A 24,781-nucleotide genomic window follows, 5' to 3' on the forward strand; every position below is an offset into this window, starting at 1 on the left:
AGATCGCTCTAAAGTCCATTTAAGTAAATGGGATAACTCATGCTGATTTTAATGGGCCTTGCATCAGACCCTTGAAAACTAACAACCTGTTTGATCTATTTGCATAAGTAATTTACACAGTAAATTAATAAAAACGGTGGACCTATTAACTGTAGCTAAAAGAGGTCAAAAATAACTCCCTCCAATAGATTTCATTAGACAAGAGTATAAATTAATTATGGGCCCAATCCAGTGCATTAATTAATTTGAAATAGATGTCAGTCCTCACTTTCTGTTCAGTAAACATCGGATCAGGGAATGAAATCAATGCATTCAAGGTGGCTGCAAAGAAACAACCTTGTTACAAAAATTAATGGACTAAAATTGTTCAAATACTTCAACAATCTTTCCATGGGTTTTTATCAGTTTCAATAAAACTTCTGCTGTTTATTTCCAAGCTTTTAAAAAGACAAAAAAAAATGAGGAAATTGAGTCCGGCCAATTCAATCTTTAACTCTCTTCCCTTCATGAGAAGACAGAGGTATGGGGCAGCATGCTGGAAAGGATCCCAGAGACCCTGTAACAAAGCCAGAATTTAAAAAAGCAGAACAGGGCCCAATGATTTCAGATTTTTATATGTCTGTGCTGAATTTATTTTAAATGATCACAGTTTGCTAACATACAAACAAAATGGAAAACAGACAGGTTTACTGCCAGTAAAGTCAAGCTATGATTTAGTTTTCACTCAGAGAACTACTGCTTCTGGCTGGAACACGCTGACTACCTGTGACAGCAATATGGCAATATTTGCCATATTTCTGCTAAGAACAATCTGGGAATTGCCAGCTATGCCTGCTAATGTGATGGATTTATTGGTTTGTTTATTTATTAGGAGCAATGACAAACTGGAGAAGCTGTGAGGCTTTAGTCTTTGACAAAATGAAGTGGATATAATTTTTGAGATAAATCTGAGCTGGAGACTTATTGAGGAGAAGAGTAAGTTTTACACAAGGAAGAATCTAAGAATTTACTTCTTTTTAAGATAGTATCATGAAACCATTTAGTCCCAAATATTATTTCTCTCCATTCTTCCGAGGGAATATGTTGATTTTTATGAATGAACTTTGCAAGGCAAAATATCATCTCTGGGATTTGAAGATTTTTTGGTGTAAAGAGATAGGGTTTGGAGGTTCAATATTAATGAGACTATTTAAATACGCTATTAATAAATCCAAATAATTTTAATTTCCCAAAAGTCATGTAGCTTTCTTCAGAAGATCTTGGTATTCTGGACAAGCTATAAGAAGGCAGAGAGGAACTGAAGGGTTTGGATGAAGATAGTATAATTATTAATTTAAACATACAAAATATAATTGCATTTAGGAATTGCCAATAATTATTCTAGTTTATATAGTGCAATTATCTTATCCTAAAATTATTCCCAGTTCCTTTTTTGTGAAATCCACAAAAAGTTTTGGTGATCAAAACTGGTGATCACAAAAGTGATGCCAGCTCGGTCTGTGCACTGGAAGATACCAGAACAGGCTGAAGAAGCTCTCTAAGGTACTTTGCCTTAGATCACAATTTTTAGTCTTTAAAGATGCATAAACGCCCTATCTCTGCCAAGCAACACAGATCTAAAGCATATAGTGATTGGTTTCAGGGAAAAACTAATTGACTAAAGAAACTATTCACAAATTTCCCTGGTATATCCAGTCCTCTATCACTACTCATCCTGCTTTCCTCTTCCCCTCCTCTGTTTCTGTGAGCAGCCTCCCCCTAGAGCTCCCCCCATGACTCATCTCCTGCCCTCAAGGAAAGAAACTCCCTGAGTTTCTTCTTTCTCTCTCCCTGAGAAAGAAACTCAATGTGAGAGAAATTTCTGCTTCACTGCAAGAATGAGAAGACAAGCAAACAGTGATTCCCCTGGCTCTGCAGCTTAAAGAAATCAGAAGTTAAGTCTCCTCTACAGTGTTTTTCCCCATGATCTAACACTGAAGCTCAGGCAGTTAACCCTTCCAGTATTTCTAGCACTCAGGCTCTGGGAGTTTCAGAGATTGATCTTTGACTCCAGCTAAGGCTTTGTCAAATGACTCCTGTTCTGCTGCAGAATTTTCTGTGATGCTTCATGCATGGGCACACATGGACACACTCACAAACACACAGACACACAGATTCACACACATGGACACACGGGGACACACAAATGTTCACCCCTTAGCAAGATTCTCTCTGCGCCACTCAGCTATTTTTTTGCACAAACCTCACACAAACACCTGCTCTACTTTTTGGGTTGTTGTCTCTTAATTAGATAAAAGTGTCATTTATGTTTTTCTTGTGATGAAATGGGATCTGCAAAAAGTGCTGGAGAGCATATAAAATTACCTGCAAATGGACGGCTTCTGAGCTGTTTAGTTTTTTGACTAGCTCGCCTGTAATGCTTCTGTCATGGGTAACCCAGAATGTCATTGTATTTCATTACTATCTGTTACTGTCTCTTTAACCCCTGGCACATCCAGAACCAGAATTGCAGGGCAGCTGGGGGCTGCCTTTGCCTAGTGCATTTTGCTGAAGGTGGATGCTGCCCTTTGGAAGGGGTTGCTTTGGGCAGGTTTCTGGGCTTGCCACTGTAGCAACTTGGAAAAACTGCATTTTGCAATTAGAAACTGTCTTCAGAGTGAACTTTGCAAATTCCATAAGCAGTGAAGCTTTTGCTGGTCCCATGGGGCTGGGCCACCCCATGTCAGCACCGACAGAGTGGATTTCCCCCCCCTCCCCAACACAGCAGTGGGTCAGAGGACATCAGCACCAACACTGGCAGGTCCAGTGGGCGGCAGGAGCAAGCGGTGGGCAGCAGAGCTGACCCCACAGGCGCTGGCGGGTTTCCATCCAGCTCCATAAGCTGCCGCTTTCCCGGGCAGGTTCTTTTTGTGCACCAACTTTTCTCCCTTTGCCTCCCAGACCATGTGGTCACCTGGGGAGCACCATTTTGGGGAGTGTAGGTTACGGGTGGGTTCGGTCGGGACGGAGATGGAGAGATCTCTATAGGCAGGTCTTGGGACACATGGGGTTTATTGTAAAAGGCGTGGGTATTGGGGCACTGCTCAGAGCTGCCAGACTCAGCTCTGAGCAGGCCCAAGAAAGCAAGAGAGTAAGTGGGTGAGAGAGAGAGAGAGAGAGAGTGTAAGAGCGAGAGTGGAAGTAAGAGCAGGAGTGGAAGTAGTAGTAAGGAAAGGAATGTCTGAAGTCCTGGTTACAATACAATAAATCATCTTCTGTACTGAATATTCTAATTGTCACTAACCAATCTAATACAAGATACAAATCCTATAGCATTTACATACAGCCTATAAGAGTTCTTATATTACCATAGAGTGTTACATCTTAACTTCTAAAAACTACTCTTTGGACCCCTTCTGCTGAGCTAGTAGGGTCTGCTCTGACCCTTGGACCTGTTTGCAAGCAGAGGGTATTGTTCCATCAAGAGGGGATTACCTTCAGTGGCCATACCATTGTTTTCCAGTTGTTCAGTAACTAAGACTTGGTATTTCAAAAGTGGCTTTCATTTCGATGTTGCCTGTAGTTTTCATATTCCCAAAATCTTTTGTCAGGCAATCATATTTATAAGGCTTTCCTGTTTAATCTTCCCCAACATCGGAGAGAGCTGACTTTCCCTTTGTGTTTCAAACTACACTGTCGCCATCTTGGGAAGGGTATTTCTGGCATTTTGGGTCTCTCTTTTTTCCCGTAGGATTTGTGAGATTTAGCAATTTTGTATCTAGTGGTTATTTACTGGGGCTTTTTTTTGCCTTTTGCTGTTCCACTTGTTGGTAAACGGTTATTTTTTCACTCGTATCTACTTGTATTCGTTCCTTATTGGTGGAAAGGGATGGGTTAAAACTAAGGGGACGTAACTCATTTTAGAGTCTCCACCTGTAAAAATTGTATTAATTCAAGACAGCTTATTGCTAGTCTGCCAGTTTAGGGTCTGCACAGGAGGAACATTTTGGCCAATTCATATTTTGGTTTTTTGGTCAATTCAGGATTCTTTATTTTATGACTCTGAAAACAAAAACGGTTTGGATATTTCCAAAGTAGTACTCAAAATTACAGAGGTTATTTTATCTCATCCTCTTTTTATTTGTCAGGTAGATAACATTATGTAGTAAGAAGTAGTTATCAAGGTAGTTATCAAATAGTTTTCAAATATCTGGACACCATAGCTATATGCTGTTTAGAAAAACTTTTCATAAAGATAAGAAATTCTGCATCCAAAGATATATCTGAATAATGTGCACAGAGAAACAAAAATATTCAATTATCTCTCATCTCTGTATTGGAAAAAGAAAAGAGAGCTCTGAGAAAAATAGTATTCATAATGTGGTTAAAGATTATGTCATTACATATAAGCACACAGACCCTGTTTTGAAGCAAATGGAAGTCTGTGGCAGGAAAAGCAGGGAATGTTTATAAACAATCGGTATTCAAAGAGTGTGTTTCATGAAGCAGAGATAAAATAGGGAGGAAAAATTCTCAATATGTGGTTGAGCACTGGAACAACTCCCCAGGGCAGCGGTCACAGCACCAGCCTGACAGGGTTCCAGAAGCATTTGGACAATGCTCTCTGGCACACGATGTGACTCTTGGGGATGGTTCTGTGCAGGGCAAGGAATTGGACTCGATGAGCCTTGTGGGTCCCTTCCAACTCAGGATATTCTGTGATTCTATGAATATATGCTGTGAGAAACAAATAATAACTAGGCAAGATATCATGACACTAGGATTTCCACATATATGTACCTTTGCTTTGTGGGTTCTTATCTGAAGTTTCAAGGGGAATCACTTCTAAAGAATTGTTGCTCCCAATTTTTTCTGAAAATTAGATACCTTCAAGACACCACATATCTAAAATTAGAGTAGTTTCAACTAATACTGATTTTGAAAACCTTGGCTCATTATCAGGTAATTATCTACATAGATTTTTATTTTACCACTCTCTTTCTTTCTGCTATCTAGCTATATGGAAATAGTTTTCAGAGCCACTATTCTTTTACTAAATTATTCAATAAAAAGTATTAGAATCTACCTTCATTCTGCTATGTTCAAATTATAAACTTCATGAACAGAGTTTAAATTAGATGCCAGTTCATTTCCTTCCACCTTGAACAAAGAGAATGATCTATAGCTCTGGCCCTTTGGGACACCTTCCTTCTCATCTTGATGCCTGAACCTCCACCTATGACAACTTTTTGTTATGATATTGCTTATATTCTGCTATTGTTTGGAAGTCAATGCAAATTATTGTACTCTGAAGGAACTTCAGGATTTGGTCTGCATCTATTGGGCATGCATCTATTGTGACATTTCCACATTATGGATGTCTTAAGAAAATCCTACCCACCACACAAAAGAGTGACTCACCAAGGTTTAAATAAAAGTTTCATACATTTCAAGACCCAAATAAGAAAGCACTGAACAGCTTTTCTATTCATGAATATAAGCCAAGATTCATATAAGCAGCAGCATTTAATTTCATTTCTGAATATTAGAAAAATTTCCCTGGTGTTAAAAGGGGAACAGACATGTTCAAAGGGAAACAAAAAACCCGAGGATATTATTCTGAGACTACATATGGCTCAGGAAGACTGAATTACAAATGGCTGGCAATGGCAAATGTATAGGGCTAATACAGTACGTATAATTCCCCTTTCCTTATACTCTTTCCCTGACATTCAGAACTGTTGGAGACAGGTTATATTGATAGATGCACTTTTTTCTTACTTACTTATCATGGCTGACCAAAAATTCTGAGTATATCTATCTTAAATTTTGATTGAAATATAATTTCCTTTGTCACACAGTTTTTACAATATTGTCTCTTCTAGAAAACGAGGATAGGTGATCTAAATGGATGGATGTTGCTATATCTCATGACTGTCTTATGATGGTTCAAATAAAATGAAAATATAATTTTTGAAGGATATTAGATTTTAGGCTACTGGAAAACCTTTGTACTTGTTTTTGAAAATACCCTTGGGGTTGAATGTAAAGCAAAACTTGTCTTATAATTCACAGATTCTGATTTGCTTCTTCTATTTGTTTTTCACAATATGTGAAAGCTTGCTCAGTGTAAGGATTATATACAACCTTTACAGAAGGTCTAGTTTGTGCTTTGGTACAGAGCAATGGGGAGACTTGGAAGAGTTTTGATATGTTAAAGCAAATGTTTCACCTAAGTGAAAGCTGCCAACAACCACTGAAAATTTTACTGTACTTCAGATCCTAAGAGGAAAATCCTTTTGTTGGTAACCTGTGTGGTGAAGTCAAGAACTATGACAACATCAGGAAAAAGCCCCAACCCATAGCATCTGGGAAATAGCACTTTCTATATTCACAATTCCACCATGGTCAGATGACACAGTATTAGAGAAGACATGTCCTGTCTGTACCGAATGCTTTGCACTATTTCAATTGCCCTTTTATTTCCAGTGTATCCTTACACAATAATATTTTCTACTGCAGACAAATTTTTCAGGTGAAAGGAAAGCTGCAGGAGGGTGTGGTGGGAAATTGGTAACAGTGACAGTCCTTTCTCATGTGCTAAGTTTATAGACTAAAATGACATTTTTTGAAAAAGGTTTTATAAAGAAGGGAATGGATAAAAAGAAAGCAGAAGTAAAAAAAGGTTTTAAAATAAAATGATCAAAGTTGATAAAAAGTAGTTCACAAAACAGAAGTAAAGGAGGAAAATATTTCAGATAGTGTTGAGCAACTGCAGGAAATAAACTATGGAGCAAACAGACTAAAACCAGAAATTAAAAAGGAAAGAATGATAAGGAGAGGTAAAGTAGAAGAATAGACACAGAAGCGCATCCAGATTAATTTTATTCAAATTAATTATTTCAGTAAGCAATATTAAAAATGAACTGGTGATAAGCATGACTGATGGTGGAAAAGCAAATACTGTTTTCTCAAATACTGTGGAGCCTCTGGCACCACATGATATTTGCACTCCTCTTTATACCCAAGATTCATCCCAAATATTCATTTAAAAGTGTCAACACTATTATTTTTTAATAAATCAAAATTACTTAAGCAATTACTTAAAGCAGTACTATTTAGAGGTATAAGTTCCCAAAGAGTTGCAGATAAATAGGGCCTAGCAAGTAACTTGACTGCGTAAAAGAGCTGGACTGCCATTCAGTACTGACTTTGTACTGAGATTTACCTTCTTCCAGTAGAAGATCTCCATAAGCACAAATATTTCACTTGGGTCATCTCTGCAAGATGTCCCAAAATATGTTTACTATTTATTTGTTTCTCGAGATTACTGTTCCAATACATGGAAGTGCTATTTAACTATTACCACACTCTAAATCTGTCCATTTGGTTTATTTCTCTGGTAATGAGTAAATGACAAAATATAGTATTCTGATTTTCATAAGTAGAATAAAGTTTGGTTATTAGGCATCTTTGGGTTAATGCTAGGATTTAAATTAGGTATAGCAGTAATTTTTAGAATTTCCATAATACCTTCTATTTCAGCTGAACTAGAAAATACTATGAGAAAGACATTAATGAACATAAAACTGATTCAATACTTTGGAATTTTTGGTCCATCTGAAATTAGAAATTGAAATGTTTTTTCACTTTTATTTTGAAAAATTAAGACATTAAATAGAAATTAAATGGTGTGGGTTTTTTTAATCAAGCTGTTATTTACAAATTTGAAGAAGATTGTTATACCTAAGTAACAACTAAATTCTTTTGTCCCTAGGATGTAAAACAAGATCTTCACACAACTTTATCAGCAGAAAATCATGGACCTTGAAAAGTGGTAAGAATATATTTCATTTAGCAGCTAATTCTGAACTAGATCCTGTGCCACTGACAGCTCCCTCTGCATTAGCATCCACTCAGAGCTACTTCTGCAGTAGGCCTAGCTTGACCTAGCACTACCTTGACCACACGTTGCTTAAACTTTCAGAAATATTCTTGGATATCTAGGAAGTCTCATGGCTAATATGGATTGACTACTTAAAAACATAAAAACCAGAACTGAATTAGAGCTGCTGGCAATGCTTTATTAGTTAGAGCTCCCAACCAGCTAAATTGTGATTGCATCTATTTAGAACATGGTGCCTCAGGAAATTCAAAGTAATTAAAAACAAGCTGGAAAATAATAATACAGAGAGAGGAAAAAGATCTGCAGTAGTATAGCTATCTTCTGAAAGGAAGAATGTTACACAAAACCTGTACTGCATGTAATACTCTTTTCTTTGAGCTAGGTCTTTGAATAAACATAATGCGCCACAATCAAAGCAGGGCTGACTTGCTTAGGAAAACTTTCCCACTGTTTCTGTTACAGAAAAATGTTCTTGCTCAAATATCTACAGGACAGTGCTTTTTTACTACTGGAAGGTAATATCTTCAAATTTTACCATCTGAATATTTAAGCAGCTCTCTAGCAACAACAATTGGTAAAAAACAGCACCTCTTCTTAAGTACCTCTTTGTCAGGAACAGTATTAAAAAGTCAGAGGCAGGTTCTTTTTTCCCTAAATTGCAGTGGTTTATTTTATTACATGGATTTTATGTAGTTCTCTTGCCTTTTCACAAGCACTACCAGGTCAGCAAGGATTATTAGGATAGGACTCTTCTAAGGACAGTATGAAACCAATCTTAAGTAATAGCATCTAGGTATATTTTTTTGTCTTGGGAGGAGATTATGTATCAAATCACAGCCTGCATGTAGCTAAGACATGAGTTTTTGACTTATTGAACAAACTGTAAGTAACCAATATAACTCCAACAAATTTTCTTCAGGCCAAACTTATGATACATCACATTTGTAAGAGAGACAGATTGTGATACAAGTTAGATACTTTGAAGTATTCTACAACTGGAAAATCTCTGGAGAAAACTAAAGTCATTAGAAAATGTTGCTCTATTAATATTATTATTTCTGTAGTTATGATTATTTCAGAATTACAGATACTTAAAATATATAATTTGAAAATTTCCCTATTATGCTGTACTATGCATGAAACTGCCTATGTAATTCTTAAGATATGGCTAAAAAAGGTGATTAACATAATAGGGGTAGAACAAATGCCTGTTTATGCACATAGTCGGCAGCTCATTGAATTACATTCCAAAATATTATTTGCCTGAGCCTATTTAGAGAAAATAAACAAAACTCTTGTTCAGCTTGAGACTGAACAAATACTACCTGTGTGAACATATTATTCCACTTTAAGCTTTAATTAGCATGTGTTTAATTCCTCCAGGAGGTGCTTATCACAATAAAAATAATAAAAGAAGTTTCTTGAACAGCATGGCAACTAGGTCATACAAAGGCCATCCTATCTGAACAACAAAAGCTGTATTAACAGAAAGAAAGCTTATCAAAGACAATTTTTATAACCTTCATATTGGCATTTACATAACATTAATAATTCCTAGTTGTCCCTTAGTCATTAAGTTCTGCTGATATTTCTAACAGAATCTGTATTTACATGAATACCTTTCTTCTGATATTGTATCATATGCTGCATTTTGTTTGCGGACTAAACCTCTGCTTTTCTTACAGAAAAAAACCAGGGCATTATAAGACATTAGAATTTTTTTCTACATAGATAAAGTATTTATGTAGCAGAAGTGAGATTGTAAATTCTTGAAGAACATATCAGCAAGGCAAATATGGTACATATTTGTATTATATGAAGAGAACAATGATAAAAAACTAACCACTTTCTTTGAAAAAAATTGTGAACCACATTGATACTCATAAAACTCTTCCATCTCAAACTAAAGTCTTTTCTGACTTTTTCATACAGGAGAAAACCAATATGGTGGAATTGTAGTAGATTCCTCTCAACTATGATTCAGGCCCTCAATGACAGTAATATTCTGAGTTGCTATAATTACTCATATGTTCAACTGCTAGCTAAAACACAAAAATGTCTTCTACAAACCCTGAGAAAAAGAAAATATTTCAGGTTTTGTAACTGTGATATACACAGGTATATGAAATGCCACAATTTTCCTTGCTCTCTCTGAAAACATGTATGATAAATATTTGTGTAGCAGCATACCTCCATTAATGCATTCTGGGGTGAAAGAAATATCATCTAGAGCAAATTCTGTGGGTTGACTCCACCCCACTTCAGCTTCAAAGGCAACTCTGAAAGGGCTGTTACTGGAGAGAACGACACTTCCATACATCCATTTGTTTTCATTTCTACTAGAAGACCACATAAGGATATCCATTCCATGTTCTTCAACTGTGTATACCTGTTGATGACAGAACCCAAGAGATGCAAATGTATCAGCATTAAGCAACAGGAGTGCAGCTTGGGAGAGTAACACAGCTCAAATGCAGCAGTGCTCCTTCCTGCTTGGACAGTACTGACCCTCTTAGATATGGTTCAAATCCACTTCATATTGGTGATGACCAAATGTTGCTGAATACTTTTTCTAATGCTAGTTCACCTTCAAATAAAAAGCTACTATGAAAAGAAAATAAAAAAAGAGCTGCTAATACAATCACTAATTGGAAAATCTACAACCAGTCTCAGCCTGACATGTAGAAGCTAATGAGTAAAGGCTTAACCCCAAATTCATCTAAAAATTGAAGGCTGAGAAGGATCTTGAGCTATCCTTTCATCTCTAAAAGGTGACCTCCTTATAGTTAGACTAAGTGAAGATTTTAGAGATATAAATAAAAGACTTAGCACCTAGGGATTTAAGCCTGTCATCTAGTACAAGCAATTTATAATAAAGTGTTTGAGACAGTCACAACTTTTTATTGCAAACATTTAGCAAAGCCATGAATAAAAGTAAATAAAATAATTAAATACTGAAAGCAATAAGTATAGCAATGAATGAAGTTCCAATTAACCAAAACCTGATGAATTTATGCCAAGAAAACGAAACCGGAGAATACAGAGATAGTTGCTTTTCCCACTCATGTGTTAAAAATCCTTAGATGATCTAGTTCAGGTCAAAAAAAATGAAAAAAGAACTGGATTAAAGAAAGTATGCATGTTCTTACCATTCCAGATCATAACTATTTCTTTAAGGGACTGAATATTGTAATCATTATCCTCTTCTCATCACTTTCAGAAATCTAATTCTCTTAAGCCTTTAAACTAATTTTCCAGTGACCTGGAGGTTCATGTTGCCAACTGAATGCTCCAGTTTAATAATGGAACAGAAAACCTGAGGCTCAAGAAAGTTGTGAACTTGAACCCATGCTAATGACCTGTATAATTAAATACCTTTGAGTCTCCCAGTCCACCTGGTGGGACAAATAAGCCAAAAACCCAAATGACACCATAAATACTTTGTAGAACTTGGTAAAATACCTCTGATGCCTGAAACCTCTTGCAAGTTATTTCATTTTTTGAGCAGGGGAGCATGAAGAATACTGACACAGAGTAATTCAAATAAGGACCTAATTTTGTCAAGCCTGATCTTTGGTTACAGAACTGTGTAACAGCAATATCTTATCACTGTCTTCCTAAAAGCATGCCTCTTGCTGGGTTAGAAGGACAGGTGCTGAGAAAAAATAGCTGGTTCAACCCATAAAATAAAATGAAAATTTGTGTGTAACAGTTTTTCACATTACCAGGCTCTAAGGCCTCAATAAGTTAAAACCATTGATTAGAGAAACTCTGCATGTGAGGTTAGAACAGTGCTACAGCACCTGTGTGTGTCTCTGGAACCATTCACTATTTTACCAGTCATGAAATATGACAATCTTGACAATTTGGAATTTTACAGCACATAATAAGGTTAGCATGGTTTTAGCTATATGCAGTGATATTTTCTCCTTTTGGAAGGTAAATATTGAGATAATATCCCTTTCAATATATCTCATTGTTAAGTCTCACAGCTGCACAAATAGATGTTGGGGAAATAAGTGGGAGGAATCAAAAATATTTGAAGACAAAACTAGAATCTCTCTAACAGGATGTTTAAAGGTTGTCCCATTGTTTAAAGCCAGATTTTTTTTTTTTTTTTTTTTCAATTCTTTTGGTCAGGTTGGTAGGAGAAGTTTCTCATACTAAAAGTCTCAAGGCACAATAGTTGCTTGAACAGTTTGGTCTAGGTACAGAGAAATTTCATTGTGTCCATACAAAGTCTGGTCTCAGATGCAGCACGGACCCATTCTGTGACATAGAGACCAACCCTGAAGTTCAAGCTCAGTACAAACAATAAACCAATGAGGAAACCTGCTGTATGTTTCCCGGCCAGTGAGTCTGGAACTGCAGCGAGTCAAACTGGCTCTTAAGTGTGACATTTGATGACATCAGCTCCTGTTCATGTAGATGCAAAGTCATTTTATATGCCTTGTCTTTCTTTTCTCTGATATTTAACTTATATTTACCATAGAATGAGGGTATGCAGATATGTAATTACTAATGGATGAATTACTATGTTACAGTAATTTGTGTGACTCTGTCCTCAGTCAGGTTTGACTAAAGCTTAAACTTGGTGTGTAACAATCACATAAGTAATTGAGGAAATGGATAGCATTTAGAGTAAATCTCTAAACTGGTACATTGGAAATCTTAGTTGAACTCCCAGTTCTGTTTCATTTGTCATGTGCACTCCTGGGGTAATGCTTCAGTTCCACTTCTTGCCAAAGTACTCCTGAATACTTGAGTTCTCCAAGACTTTTATCTATCCACAACTATGCCAGGAAAGGGTCTGTGTTCTTAAATGTCTTTTAAATTTTTAGATGAAATTTCTAAAAGAATAATACATAACAGAAAATGCATGGTAAGTCAAATGAGATTAAAAGAGAGTTCAGAAAAATAGGAGGCCCAAGTATTCTGTTCCTTTAGCAGGGGATACAGATCTTATTCTCTCTGAGGTTGTGCCCCGTGAAAGTGAAGAAATATAATAATATCTTCTTTTCTGAGGCTACCCAAGTCACTCAGAGTTTGAGCATCTTCTGGATCAGGAATTACATCAAGTGTAGACAAGACTTTTGCTGGCCTGTGTAAGCATATACAGCATGTGAAAGGTAGAGCAAATTTTCATGGATAAGATCTCCCTAGAGCTCTGGAATGTTACAACTCTGTGGTGCTTAATACCTCCAGGGACTACACCATCTTCCTGCACAGCATCCCACGTAAAGTGTACAAGCTAGCCTGGTAGTGAAAACAATTTAAGATGTGCAAAAAAACCCGCTAGATGAATCCCACTATATGGTAAGAAAGGGAAGAAAAACAACTACCAAACAAAAAACAACCAGCCAAAAAACAAAACCCCAAAAAAGAAAAATAAAAAACAAAAAACCCCAACCACCCACAAAAACCCCAAACCAACCAAACAAGTTTTAGCAAAATCCCATTGAAAAACTCTGTATTTATCAGTCTGATAAGATTGTTCTCCAGCCTAATACTGATCTAGCTGATCCACAGAGATTAACATTCTTTAGAAAATCCTATTTACTGCCTCAAAGTCATGACTTAGTTCTAATTCTCCACAGAACATCCTGTGTGTTAGAAAATTCCAAATTCTTTTTTCAGTTCTATTTCATTTGGGGGCTAGGAAAAATGACCTACTCTTAAAGGTCATAATATATAAACTTCTACTGAGTTAATCAGCAGTTACAACTCATGGCTATCCTGTACCCTCATCCTGACTCTTCAAGATGATGGACTATCTTCCTGATCTTGCCTGAATCTAGAAGTTGGAATGCTGGAAGGTACTACATTCCACCTGATTGCCTAATAAATAAGAAACCAATGCAGATCTGAAGGGTGCATAATAAGGCATGTATTCTTCCACCATGGACAACTTAAGAGTCTTTAATTGCCAGCCAAGGAAATGGGAAAATCTTGAGAAAGACAACCTGTATTTTCGCTTCATTAGGCACCAGAGACTTGTGTCAGCTGAGGAAAATTTCCACTGATTCCAGTGAATAATGATGATATGTTTTCTGCTTTTTGTCCTTAAGATCATGCCTTTGAAAACTTCATGTTCCTCGGCAGTCATCAGTGCATGTCTTCCTTGGACTGAAGTCCCACCAGAGACAGACTGAAATTGTTTCTCTTAAGTCCACAAATCAGATTACAAAATTGTATCTTATTTCATTGTCCCAATAGAGAAGCACTTTAAAAAAATTACTTAGCTCTTTTCTCTTTATTCCCCTTAACTTTTGTTTGAAGTAATAAAAATTTTGTCTAAACATTAGTTTGAAGTAATAAAATATTTATATATTCTAAGTGAAATAGACCTGTCTTATACCAAAATTTATTATAAATCTGTTCTATTAATATCAACAAATACCAAGGCAGAAAACTGGTATATTAGCTATACTGTCACATCAGGAATTAATTTCAATTTTTATTCTCCACTGTATGGATATGGCAGACTCCTGAGATAAATGGGCAGAGACAGAATACTAAAGCATGATAAACTTTGAGTATTTTCAGTCTAACTGACAGATGATCAATAGAATTTCCATTGGAATAAAACAGATGTGAAAACCACATTCACTTCTTGCTGAAACTTCTCTCCTACACCATTAAATTCAACTAAGTAGTCATAAAAATGTAAAGTGAAATTGTTTTTTAAATTTGCATTTGTAGCATAATGCAGCAAAATTTGTTTGCATTAGGAGGTGGTTTTTTTTCAGAGCATGTTAATTGAGATATTAAACCAGCCATGTATTTAGTGCTGGATAACTCCCCTGTCAAAGGCCTTTACCACACACTTCTAACGAAAGCTGGTGGGTTTGCACCTAAACATTACAAAGCAATTTTTTCTCCTGTTGGTTAATGGTTGACTGAAGTCCTGAAGCAGGAGTATTCAGAGTTCTTTTAAATAGCATCCACTCTGTGTTAATGCAAGAGTTGCTGTAAACATTGTGTCCTTTAAAAAATAATAACTTTTGGTTTCCCTATGATTAAAGAGTTTATGACAATGGAATTGTGTAACTGAAATGTTCAGTGAATATAGAATAGAAGCACTTCTAGTTCCTCTTTCCATTTCCTTGGTGACTAGCTCCTTTTCTGAGTAAAAATGGGATTGTTCCCGTAACTTTACTTTATTGTGTGTAGTTCTACCACATCTACCACATCTACTTCCTATACCATTACAGTGTTAATTTTTATCTTTCTTTTACTGATTCCCTATATGCCATTTTAATCACACATCACAGTATGTCTTACATCTGCCGTCCTTTTTATTTTTTTTTTAATTCAGATTTGACCAGATAGCTGTCTTTCAGATAAGAACTATATCAGCTTTTGTACTGATGTTATTATATTCTGGCACATTATTCAAACTTCCTATTACAGTTTGACTTCTTTTACCTCCAGTGCAAACTGAAAAAACCAACTTCACAGAGCTGTTGTTTTAGAAGTTTTGTGCTGTTGGTTTTATTGCTTTCCTTTTTTGTTCTTTTTAGGCTTTTTTTCTTTTTCACTTGAATGGGTACAGTTAATTTATATTCTTGATTTAATAACAGAAACAGTTGATACTGAAATGGCTTATTAGTTTGATAGAAAATAGCAAGATGTCCACAGAGGTAAATTGATTCTGTGATGAGATGATATTCCTTGCTGAGTGCTTCAGTCTGTTGTGAATATGCTCCTACATAAAGAGTACATGTAGCAAAGCCATAAACAGGGATCTTTATTTGTATGTGGGAGTAAGACAATTCTTTATGAAATTGAAGGCAATGAGAATTAATTAAACTAGCCTGTTTAAAAAGAGAAAAAAACAATTAAAAAGCAGACTCTGTTTGGCTGTCTGCCTACTAACTCACACACAGGCCACACACATCTACTTATTCACAAATGCTAAGTGTTCTGTGATGCTTGGAAACATTCAAAAGCTCCTTCAAAGAGTCTCATCATCAATCTTGCATGCTGTAATGTCCAGGATAATTGAATTTAAACAAATAGCTAATCATAGGTAATCTCACAGTATTTCAGCTATCAACAAATCAAAAAAAGGAATTTATGTTTGTTTTTTACTGCTGCTTTTACTAACGTCATGAAATACAGCCCTTTTTTTTTTTGTATCAATAAGTAAATTTATGGCAATTCTCAGAGTATCCATAAACTAGGTGCTAGAGATAAAATTGACATGCAAACCCCATCCTGAAAAAAATTACCAAAAAAAAAAAAAAAAAAAGAAAAGAAAAAGGGTGGAATGAAGGGCAACATTATCCTTGGACTGGATGTAAAGAGAAGAAGGTGGGAAGTTTACCAGTGGCACAAGTTGCCCCTAGAGGCTGAGCAGTCTTCAGTTATGGACATTTTCAAGACTGAGTAAATTCCTGAGCCACCCAGCATGATCTTGTAGCTGACTCTGCTTGGAGTAAGAGGTTGGACTGGAGACCACCTGAGGCCCTTCCAGCCTAATTGCATTATAATTCCATGGAGTTGTGCTATGATAATCTTTTCCAGTGGAGAAACCAGTGGTATGAACTTTGTGACTGAATTCAATGTCCAAGACTACAAAAATATTCTTGTTCACTTTTAACATAGACTAACTTGTATTCTGTCACTGACTAAAAATTAACATAACCCGTATTTACAAAATCTAACCAACCCCACAGATAGGAGTCTTTCTCAGGTCACTCAAAAAGGAACTGTGCAACGTATTTATTCAGTGAGTCACATGAAGTGAGTTGTCTGGCAAGGGTTCACATCCCTGCTTGGACTGTTGCTAGAGTACTTAACAACCAAAAGTGTACTTGTTAAGGATGCTTGGGGAATAGCAACATGGCAGTTTCATGGAAGCATGAGGTATAATTGTTAATGCAGTTAAATACCTTATTTCCAATTTTTTTAAAAAAACACCTTTCACACGTGGTTACATTAATGTTTTTAAAACTATTATTTTAAACCACTAAACATTGGAAACCTTCTCTATTTTATGTTAGAGTGAATTCTGCAAAGAACCGTGCTAGTATTGGGAAGGTTTTATTATGCTAGTCAAATGTGCAATGTTAATTCTTTCATATGTAGTAAAAGGACTTCAAGTGGAACTAAAACTAAAGCAGAATTGTCACTTGATCCTGTCAGGAGAAGATTTATATATAGGTATCACTGCAGAGAAGTTGTGATGAAACATTGTTAACTTAAATTCCTGAGATTTTGGTAATCCTAGACACAAAAAAGCAAATAGTACTAAAGAAAGTATTATTATGCCGTAATGCAGTAGAAGGGTTTTTACCTTTAAGACTCCCGTTTGCCTAGAAGCAAACATCCAGAACCAGAAACGAACTCTACAGACCCCAAGACTAGCTGGGAAGAATTTGGAGGTAGTTATCCTTGCGCTGTCTCCTTCCTTCTGGGCAGATGAGTTTACATACAAAAAACTCTGTCCTTTACCTTAATAAAAAGATAAAAAACATTTAGAGTTCTTCAATACTATTTTATGCTTGAGTTTATAAGCATTTTTATAAACACAGAAACTAATATTTTTTTATCTTTTTACTGCATGCATGTATACCATACCTTGGCTGTATGGAGATCTTTCTTGCTAATGCTTTGTGTATTTAATTGAATTGTAGAATAGTTTGAGTTGGAAGGGCCTTTAAAAATCATCTAGTTCCAACCCCATGCCATGGGCAGGGATGCCACCGACTGCATCAGGCTCCTCAAAACACACCCAGCCTGGCCTTGAACACGTCCAGGGATGGGGCATCTGCAGCTTCTGCACAAATTTTTCCAGTGTCTCACTGCCTTCTGAGTAAAGAATTTCTTTCTAATTTCCTATTTTCTAATCTAGGTCTCTCCCCTTTTGGTATAAAAAGATGTTCCTTGTCCTAGATGTCCCTTGTGCTAAACAGAATCACAGAATAACCTGACTTGGAAGGGTCCCACAAGGATCGTTAAAGTCCATCTCCTGACCCTGCACAGGACACCTTAAGAGTCACCATGTGCCTGAGGGCATTGTTCAAATGCTTCTTGAACTCTGTCAGGCTTGGTGCTCTGACCATTTCCTGGGGAGCTGTTCCAGTGCTCAACCACCCTCTGGGTGAAAAACCTTTCCCTAATATCCAACCTAAACCTGATGGACTGATAGATATTTCTAGGTATTACAGGCTGTTGGCAATTTGGGCAAGCGATTCCTCTGTAGCTAATGTGAATATATCTCGCCTGGGTAATTTAAAAGTAAATTACAAATCTGGATAATTTTGTAAACACATTTGCTCTAATTTTGTTTTCCTTTTGCTTGACTTTTTATTAACTATTTTTTTCTTAAAATTGGTGGGTAATTTCACAGAAACAAAGAACTAATTAAGTGACAGAAACTGAAATAGAAAAGCACACAAAATCTCCTCAAAAAGCCAGGGGCTAGCAGTTGTTTTGTTATCGCATTGCATCAAAGTAACAGCAAGAAAGCAAGTCAAACTACTTATTTGCAAGAAACAGCTTGCCTGGAACAGCTGTAATAGTTTCTACCTCTACCTTGTCTGTTCTGTCCCTTTCCAAGAGGAATGCACTTCCAGATTTACAGCCTGCAATACAAAGTCGTAGGAATGTCTGCAGAAACTGTGATTTGTGGTAAATAAGCAGTTCCCTCATGATCAGGTGAGCAGTTCCTGCAGCAGGTGCAGAATAAAAGAAAAGGGAGGATAAATGAATTGGAAAGAAATGGCTACAGCCACCTGTGATAAGGTGCCTCTGTTGATTTTGAAAACAAAATACAAAAAAAAGAGTCAAAACCTGGAGATGATGCTGCTCACAAACCCAAGAGAAAAACAGTAGAAATTGTGATACTTCTAGATTGAATACTAATTATACTTTTCTGATTAGATGGAAATTAAGATAGTGTTTCTAACCATTAAGTCTTCTGGAAAGAAAGCGAACTACTTCTCAAATAGAGATTGGTACATTTGTGATGGAAATTAATATCCTACCCAGATATATTGTGTAATAAAAGAATATCTTATTTAATATTTATGTAATACTGTATATAATTATGCTTACTACATGACACAGATTACTGTAATTGCCTAGCAATACATTTCATTCTCCTGAAAATCAGTAGGCATTCTGGTAGCAGTTTGTCAGAAACATCTTGGGAAGAACTTCTATATTAAGATTTCTGACAAGCCAATGCCAGGGAGGTAAGTTAAATCAAGGTAGGAGTCTTAAGCATTTCACGCACACCCATACACTTTGCTCCTCATCCTGCATATGACTGCATGTTTTTCTAAAATTCATTAGATCATACCACACTCCAGTAAAAGTAGATTATTTAAAAATATTGACAAGAAGAGCCAGTTACAATTTCAGAGAATTCATCTTTTAATGTCAAAAGCTGACATTATGTAGCTGAAATTTGTTATTAGAATAGAATAGAATAGAATAGTATTATTTCAGTTGGAAGAGACCCAAAATGATCATCTAGTCCAACTGGCTTATCAATTTAGGGCTGCCCAAGATAAAGCATGTTGTTAAGGGCATTGTCTGAATGCCTCTTAAACACTGAAAGGCTGGGGGCACCGAACACCTCTAGGAAGCCTCTTCCAGTGTTTGGCTTCCCTATTGGTAAAGAAATGCTTCCTAATATCCAGTCTGAACTGCTCCTGGTGCAGCTTTGAGCCATTCCCATGCATCAGCTGACCACTGAGATGCGCTGTTATCTTGGTACCGATCCACGTTCTTGTAGGTTTTTTGTAAATTCAGTGAATATGTTACTTTTCCAGAAGTGATGTAGTACACATGACAATACCTGGTGTGTGGTCAGTATGAGGACTTGTTTGTGCAGCACTGTTGCTAATACTCCAGTCAAAATCATCAGTAGTGTCTTGTATTAATCCACATACAGTTGTCCACTCTTGATCCTGTATTTCAAAGTTACAGCTTCCAGGAATATTTGTGTAGTAACCTGAAAATACAGCAAAAAGTAAATTATCCTCCCAGCTCTATGTAAAGGTGCTATAATATGCACACTAAACATGGTAGTGGAAAGGGTTCTGTATGGCTAACACTGTGATTCCCTGAATTCCATGTATAGACATAAATAATATGTGATAGTTAATAAGGAAAGGAAAAACTAATTCTTCACTTTAAGAACAGGTATAAACTTTATTACAGATAAATGCCCATGTAACTCTTTAGGACAAACCAATGACTTTGCCAAATTTAGTTCTTATCCAAGGTGAATGGAAAGAATGGCTTCCAGACAATTAGCTAGCAAAACTGGACTGCCCTTTCACAGTGGCATTTTTCATAAGCATGTGTTAGCTTTGTGAACGTTATGTCTGACGGCAGCTTTAGGATGAGAGATATGTTCTAGTGATTAGGACACTCACTGACTAAATTCAGGAGACCTGAGTTAAACTGCTCATTTCTAACTCTGCTTCTGATGCTTCAGGTGACTTTGGAAAGTAATTAATCAACAAAATGATATAAATGGTTTGGTACAGATGAATCAAATAGCACCACAACCTCCTCTGTTGGCTCCAAAACATCTTTTCCTTAGTTATAAAGCAGAGGCAGCTACACAATTGCTGAGTGAGAGTTAGGACAACACTTGTGAGAAGACTTTGGAAAAATGTTCCAAACTATTAAGCATCACAATCAGCCATGCTTTTTAGAAACAGGTCTGACTGTGACTGTTCAGAATGAATTTGAGGATTTAGACTATGTTCCTTGATCTAGAAATATTCTGCAATATTAAAAAACAACTATTTATGTGTCATTGTCTGGGTATAAAGGATATAGATAAAAAGAATAGATTTAATTACCTCCTAGTGGTCTGGTTTGGGATTTTTTCCTGTTGTCTACTTTGATGCTAAAAGAAAAAATTAGGCCATTCTTTATGAAAACAACTTAGCATTATCATAAACCTGCTTATGACCAAGATCTGCACACACACTGTAACCATGTGGACTTTTGTTCTCTGTAAAAAAAAGTGTCCCTTTAGTTAAATGTATAATACAAATATCTTAAAATATGTATAATTTTGATCCAATATAGGTTATTCACTGGATCAAAATCCTGTATACTAGGAGAAGAATTTGCACTGTTCTGCAATGTATGTATCTGTAATGTACTGTACTGCAAGGACTGAAGTGTCTCCCCTGAGCACAGACTGAGGGAGCTGGGACTGTTCAGGCTGGAGGTGAGAATGCTCAGTGGGATTTTGTCAGTGTGTATAGATACTTTCTGGAATGGTTTAAAGAAGAAAAAGACAGACTTTTCTCAGCGGTGCCCAGTGTCAGGACAAGAGGCAATGGACACAAACAGAGGAAGCAATTTTTAAGGTTAAGGAAAAAACCTTTTTTAGCTGTCCGGCTGGTAAAACACTGATATAAATTGCCCAGATAAGTTTTGGAATATCCATTTTTGAAGGTATTCAAACCCTGAGTGGCACAGCCCTGTGCAACCTGTTGCAGTGAATTGCAGTTTGAAGCAGGAGGTTCAACAAGATGATCTCCAGAGGTGCCTTTCCACCTCAACCCTTCTGTGATTTTGCTAGTGCTGGTCAAATGCAGTGAGCATCTGCATGGCACTGTATTACGAACATCACATAGGCCAAATAAAGCCTAACTCCAACAATAAACACCCTCACACACAGGTAGAGCAAAGGGAACCCATTAATTGAAAAACCAAGTACATTTTCTTGTAAATCTCTGACAAGATCAAAGTCCAAATCCATTTAGGATTTACATTAGTCATAACAGAATACCTGACTCCAGGATTTTTACCCTAATATATTAACAGTGCATTCAGAAGGTAATTATTAATAAATATTTATGAACAGTATTACTGGGTTAAGAGTCATGTGACCTATCTGCACCTGCTGGGTGTTTTTTTTATGGGTAAGCATACCCTATTTAGAAGCCAACAGAAGAAGATTGCTCCATTTATTGGAAAAAATTGCTTTTATTTCAATAATTTAAGCACTCCTCTAGTTGATTCATCAACACTGAGGTTTGTTATCCGTGTGTATACTTGGCTGCAATTCATGAAAATTGAAACTGCTTTCATGTGTGGTTTTTTCACCTTGGTACTTCCAGCAGCTTACTGAAAGAGAATGAAAATTTTCCAGGATTGCCTGACTGGACTGCATGAAACACAGAGTAAGTAATTTCCACAAGTTTATTAAAAAAAAGTCCACCAGCCTATGTGGACGCAGTTCATTTCATCCAGGTTCTGTTGTAAATCCTGCATACAGGAATTGCTCCTGAGTAGATTATGGTCCATTTACTTCTTTGGAGTTACATTAAAGAAAAAAAGTTACTGCATAAAACTGCAGTAGAATGTGAAATAAGCTCAGACCTTGAGCTCAGTGCAAAGGAGAAAACTTCAGACAAATGTGGCCATAACCACTTGTGATGGGACAGGTTAGGCCGTGAAGGGATTTCTCTGTGCCTGCTCTGCTTTCTTTTCTGATTAAGCAGCTCCTGTTGCCTTTTCATTAAAAAAATCAGGTTTCCATATCTAGAAGGCATTATGTGCCCTTTAATGTTGTTTATTCCCATCTATAAGATATATGCTCAGGAAAAAAGTGTGTTTATCTAAATATAAGGCATCAATTGTTTGAACTAAAATAGAGCAGACAGGGAAATATTATACCTGAGGCTTATCTGAGTATTCTGAATGCCAGATTACTGTATCTCTGCATTACACTTTGGTAGCGGCAGCAAGACTAAAGACTGAAGAAATTATTTTGATATATCTACAGCCTTTCCATCTACAATAAAAAGATATCTCAGTCTATTTTTTTAAAAGTGAATATCAGCAATTATTTTTTTTCTCCCCTTGGAAAAGCTTTTCTTCAGTATAGCAAACACTGAGTTGCTTTACTGTGATTCAAGATCATTTATGGCCTGAAATGTTCCCATCTGTTATCTGACTAAAAAAAGAGTCCTTCCAGAAAACACACAACAACACCCTCCCCCAATGAAGCTACTATATCCTCTAACAATATTTAGAGAATAAATCAAGTGCCTCCATAGTTTTCTGAGTATCTTTACTGAACAGTTCACTTTGGACAGTAATTCAAATTTACTGTGTGCCTGTTAGGTCTGGAAAATGTTACAAAGGTGAGTTTATAGAGTATTTTGCTGAACTTACTTTGCCTAATTCCTGAAAAAGTATTAATACTTTGTAAAAGAAATACAGATTAGCTGTTTAAAATCTATCTTGCAGTCTAATTTTAAAAACCTAGTATTTTAACTTCTCATCCAATGTAAATCCATTTCCATGAATATGATTCACAAAGTTCACTGCAACACAAAGTACCACAAGAGGCAGAAATCAGAAATACTGACACTACCTTCAGCTTTTGTACTTCAGAACTGTTATTTACTTTTATGAAAGGGAGAAACTCCAAGTTAAATCTCCTATAGTGATATCTTAGCATCTCTCTCAGCAAGTATGTAAGTCTGATGTTTGGCTAAAACATTTTAATGTGCATCATCCAGTAAAGGGTCATTAGTTTTGTAATCCTGTTCAGTCAAGCCTCTAGCAACCCCATGCTAGAAAAAATGCCTTTGATTTTCAAGGGATCAAAAAATATTGGCTTAGTTCAATGAAGTACTTTTACTTCCACAAAGGATGAAGGCTGAATTGATGTTGTGATACATTTACTCTCTCTATCAAGTTTACTTTTGGGCATACCTACATCATGGAAGAATTTGACCCTCTGCTCAAAGATTAACAATTAGACTGATTACTGAACTGTATATATGGACTATGTAATCTTCCAACTCCAATGTCCGGTCCAGACAGTAACTGTAAGCAAAGAAAGACATGGAGCAGGAACAAGGGCACAATGTTTTACTGCTTCTGAGTTTTAGAATTGGAAAGCCTGTTAACTTGATCCAGATTTTAAAATGGAGCTGTGTTCTTCCATCTCAATCAGCCGCAGTGAAGAATGCCTACAGACAAATTTTGTCTCAATATTCACTAGGACTTAGGAAAACATAAACAGACTTGATTTTTTCCAACTGTTCTGTAATAGAGAAATGACAACAAAATATTTTCACAGCTTGCAGTAGAAGCAAGAACAAACAATGAAACTGTATTCACTCTACTCAGATCACAAAGACAGAATTCATTTGAAAGACAAGCTTATTTTTAAATATTCACCTTTCTATGGCAGAATCATGCCTAAATGTTATTGTACACAAGTTTGCTTGCTTAGCTTTTCCACTCAACATTGATATTTCCTTTCAACATGTTTTCACATTAATAAATGAGTTTACATTTGTTCTCAGAGTTAATTTGTATTGTAACTCATTGATTTAATTCCTCAAGTATGTTTTTAATCCTTAAGCTTGTTCTGGCCTTGGTATGGGTTTTTTTTCTTTCAGTATTTAACCTTTGGTTTTAGCAAGCTACATTTTTGCAACTAAATCACACTTAAATACTTTTTGCAGCAAGTATCTCTGAGGATATAAAGATGTCAGGCCTTCCAAGCTGTGGAGAAGGCCACCTGCTTGTGATCATCTTCTGAGTGAATCATCTCTGTGAACTCACCTAAACTATGCTACAGAATTTAAAGTTATAATTTTAACTGAAGATTACATTAATACACAAAGAGATACTTACTGCAGTCAGCTTCATCTGATAGGTCTTCGCAGTCTGGTTTATAGTCGCAGATGAACTGAGACTCTATGCAATTCCCATTCCCACACACAAAATCAGTGAGGGCAGGGCATTCCCTGGGATTCTCTCCAACTGAAACCAACAAGACATTTAAATCAATTATTGTAATAAAACCAAAGGATGCTCTTTTTAATTTGTTTAGCCATTATACATCATGGTGTTAGGGTTTTACTGCTTCCACCAGATGTTATTTGG

General features: G+C 36.3%; 1 protein-coding gene across 1 annotated transcript in view; it reads right to left on the minus strand.

The window, feature by feature from the left end:
* MALRD1 (MAM and LDL receptor class A domain containing 1) overlaps nt 1-24,781 on the minus strand; it is a 239,387-nt gene that overhangs the window by 58,091 nt on the left and 156,515 nt on the right. Inside the window, exons 29-32 of the mRNA XM_039549861.1 lie at nt 24,530-24,658; nt 19,698-19,853; nt 17,187-17,344; nt 10,076-10,274 (exon numbers count right to left, since the gene is read on the minus strand). Of these exons, the coding sequence (XP_039405795.1) occupies nt 10,076-10,274; nt 17,187-17,344; nt 19,698-19,853; nt 24,530-24,658 (642 nt within the window). The remainder of the gene's footprint in view (nt 1-10,075; nt 10,275-17,186; nt 17,345-19,697; nt 19,854-24,529; nt 24,659-24,781) is intronic.

Source organism: Corvus cornix, chromosome 2 (assembly GCF_000738735.6).
Source record: "Corvus cornix cornix isolate S_Up_H32 chromosome 2, ASM73873v5, whole genome shotgun sequence".
NCBI lineage: Eukaryota > Metazoa > Chordata > Aves > Passeriformes > Corvidae > Corvus > Corvus cornix.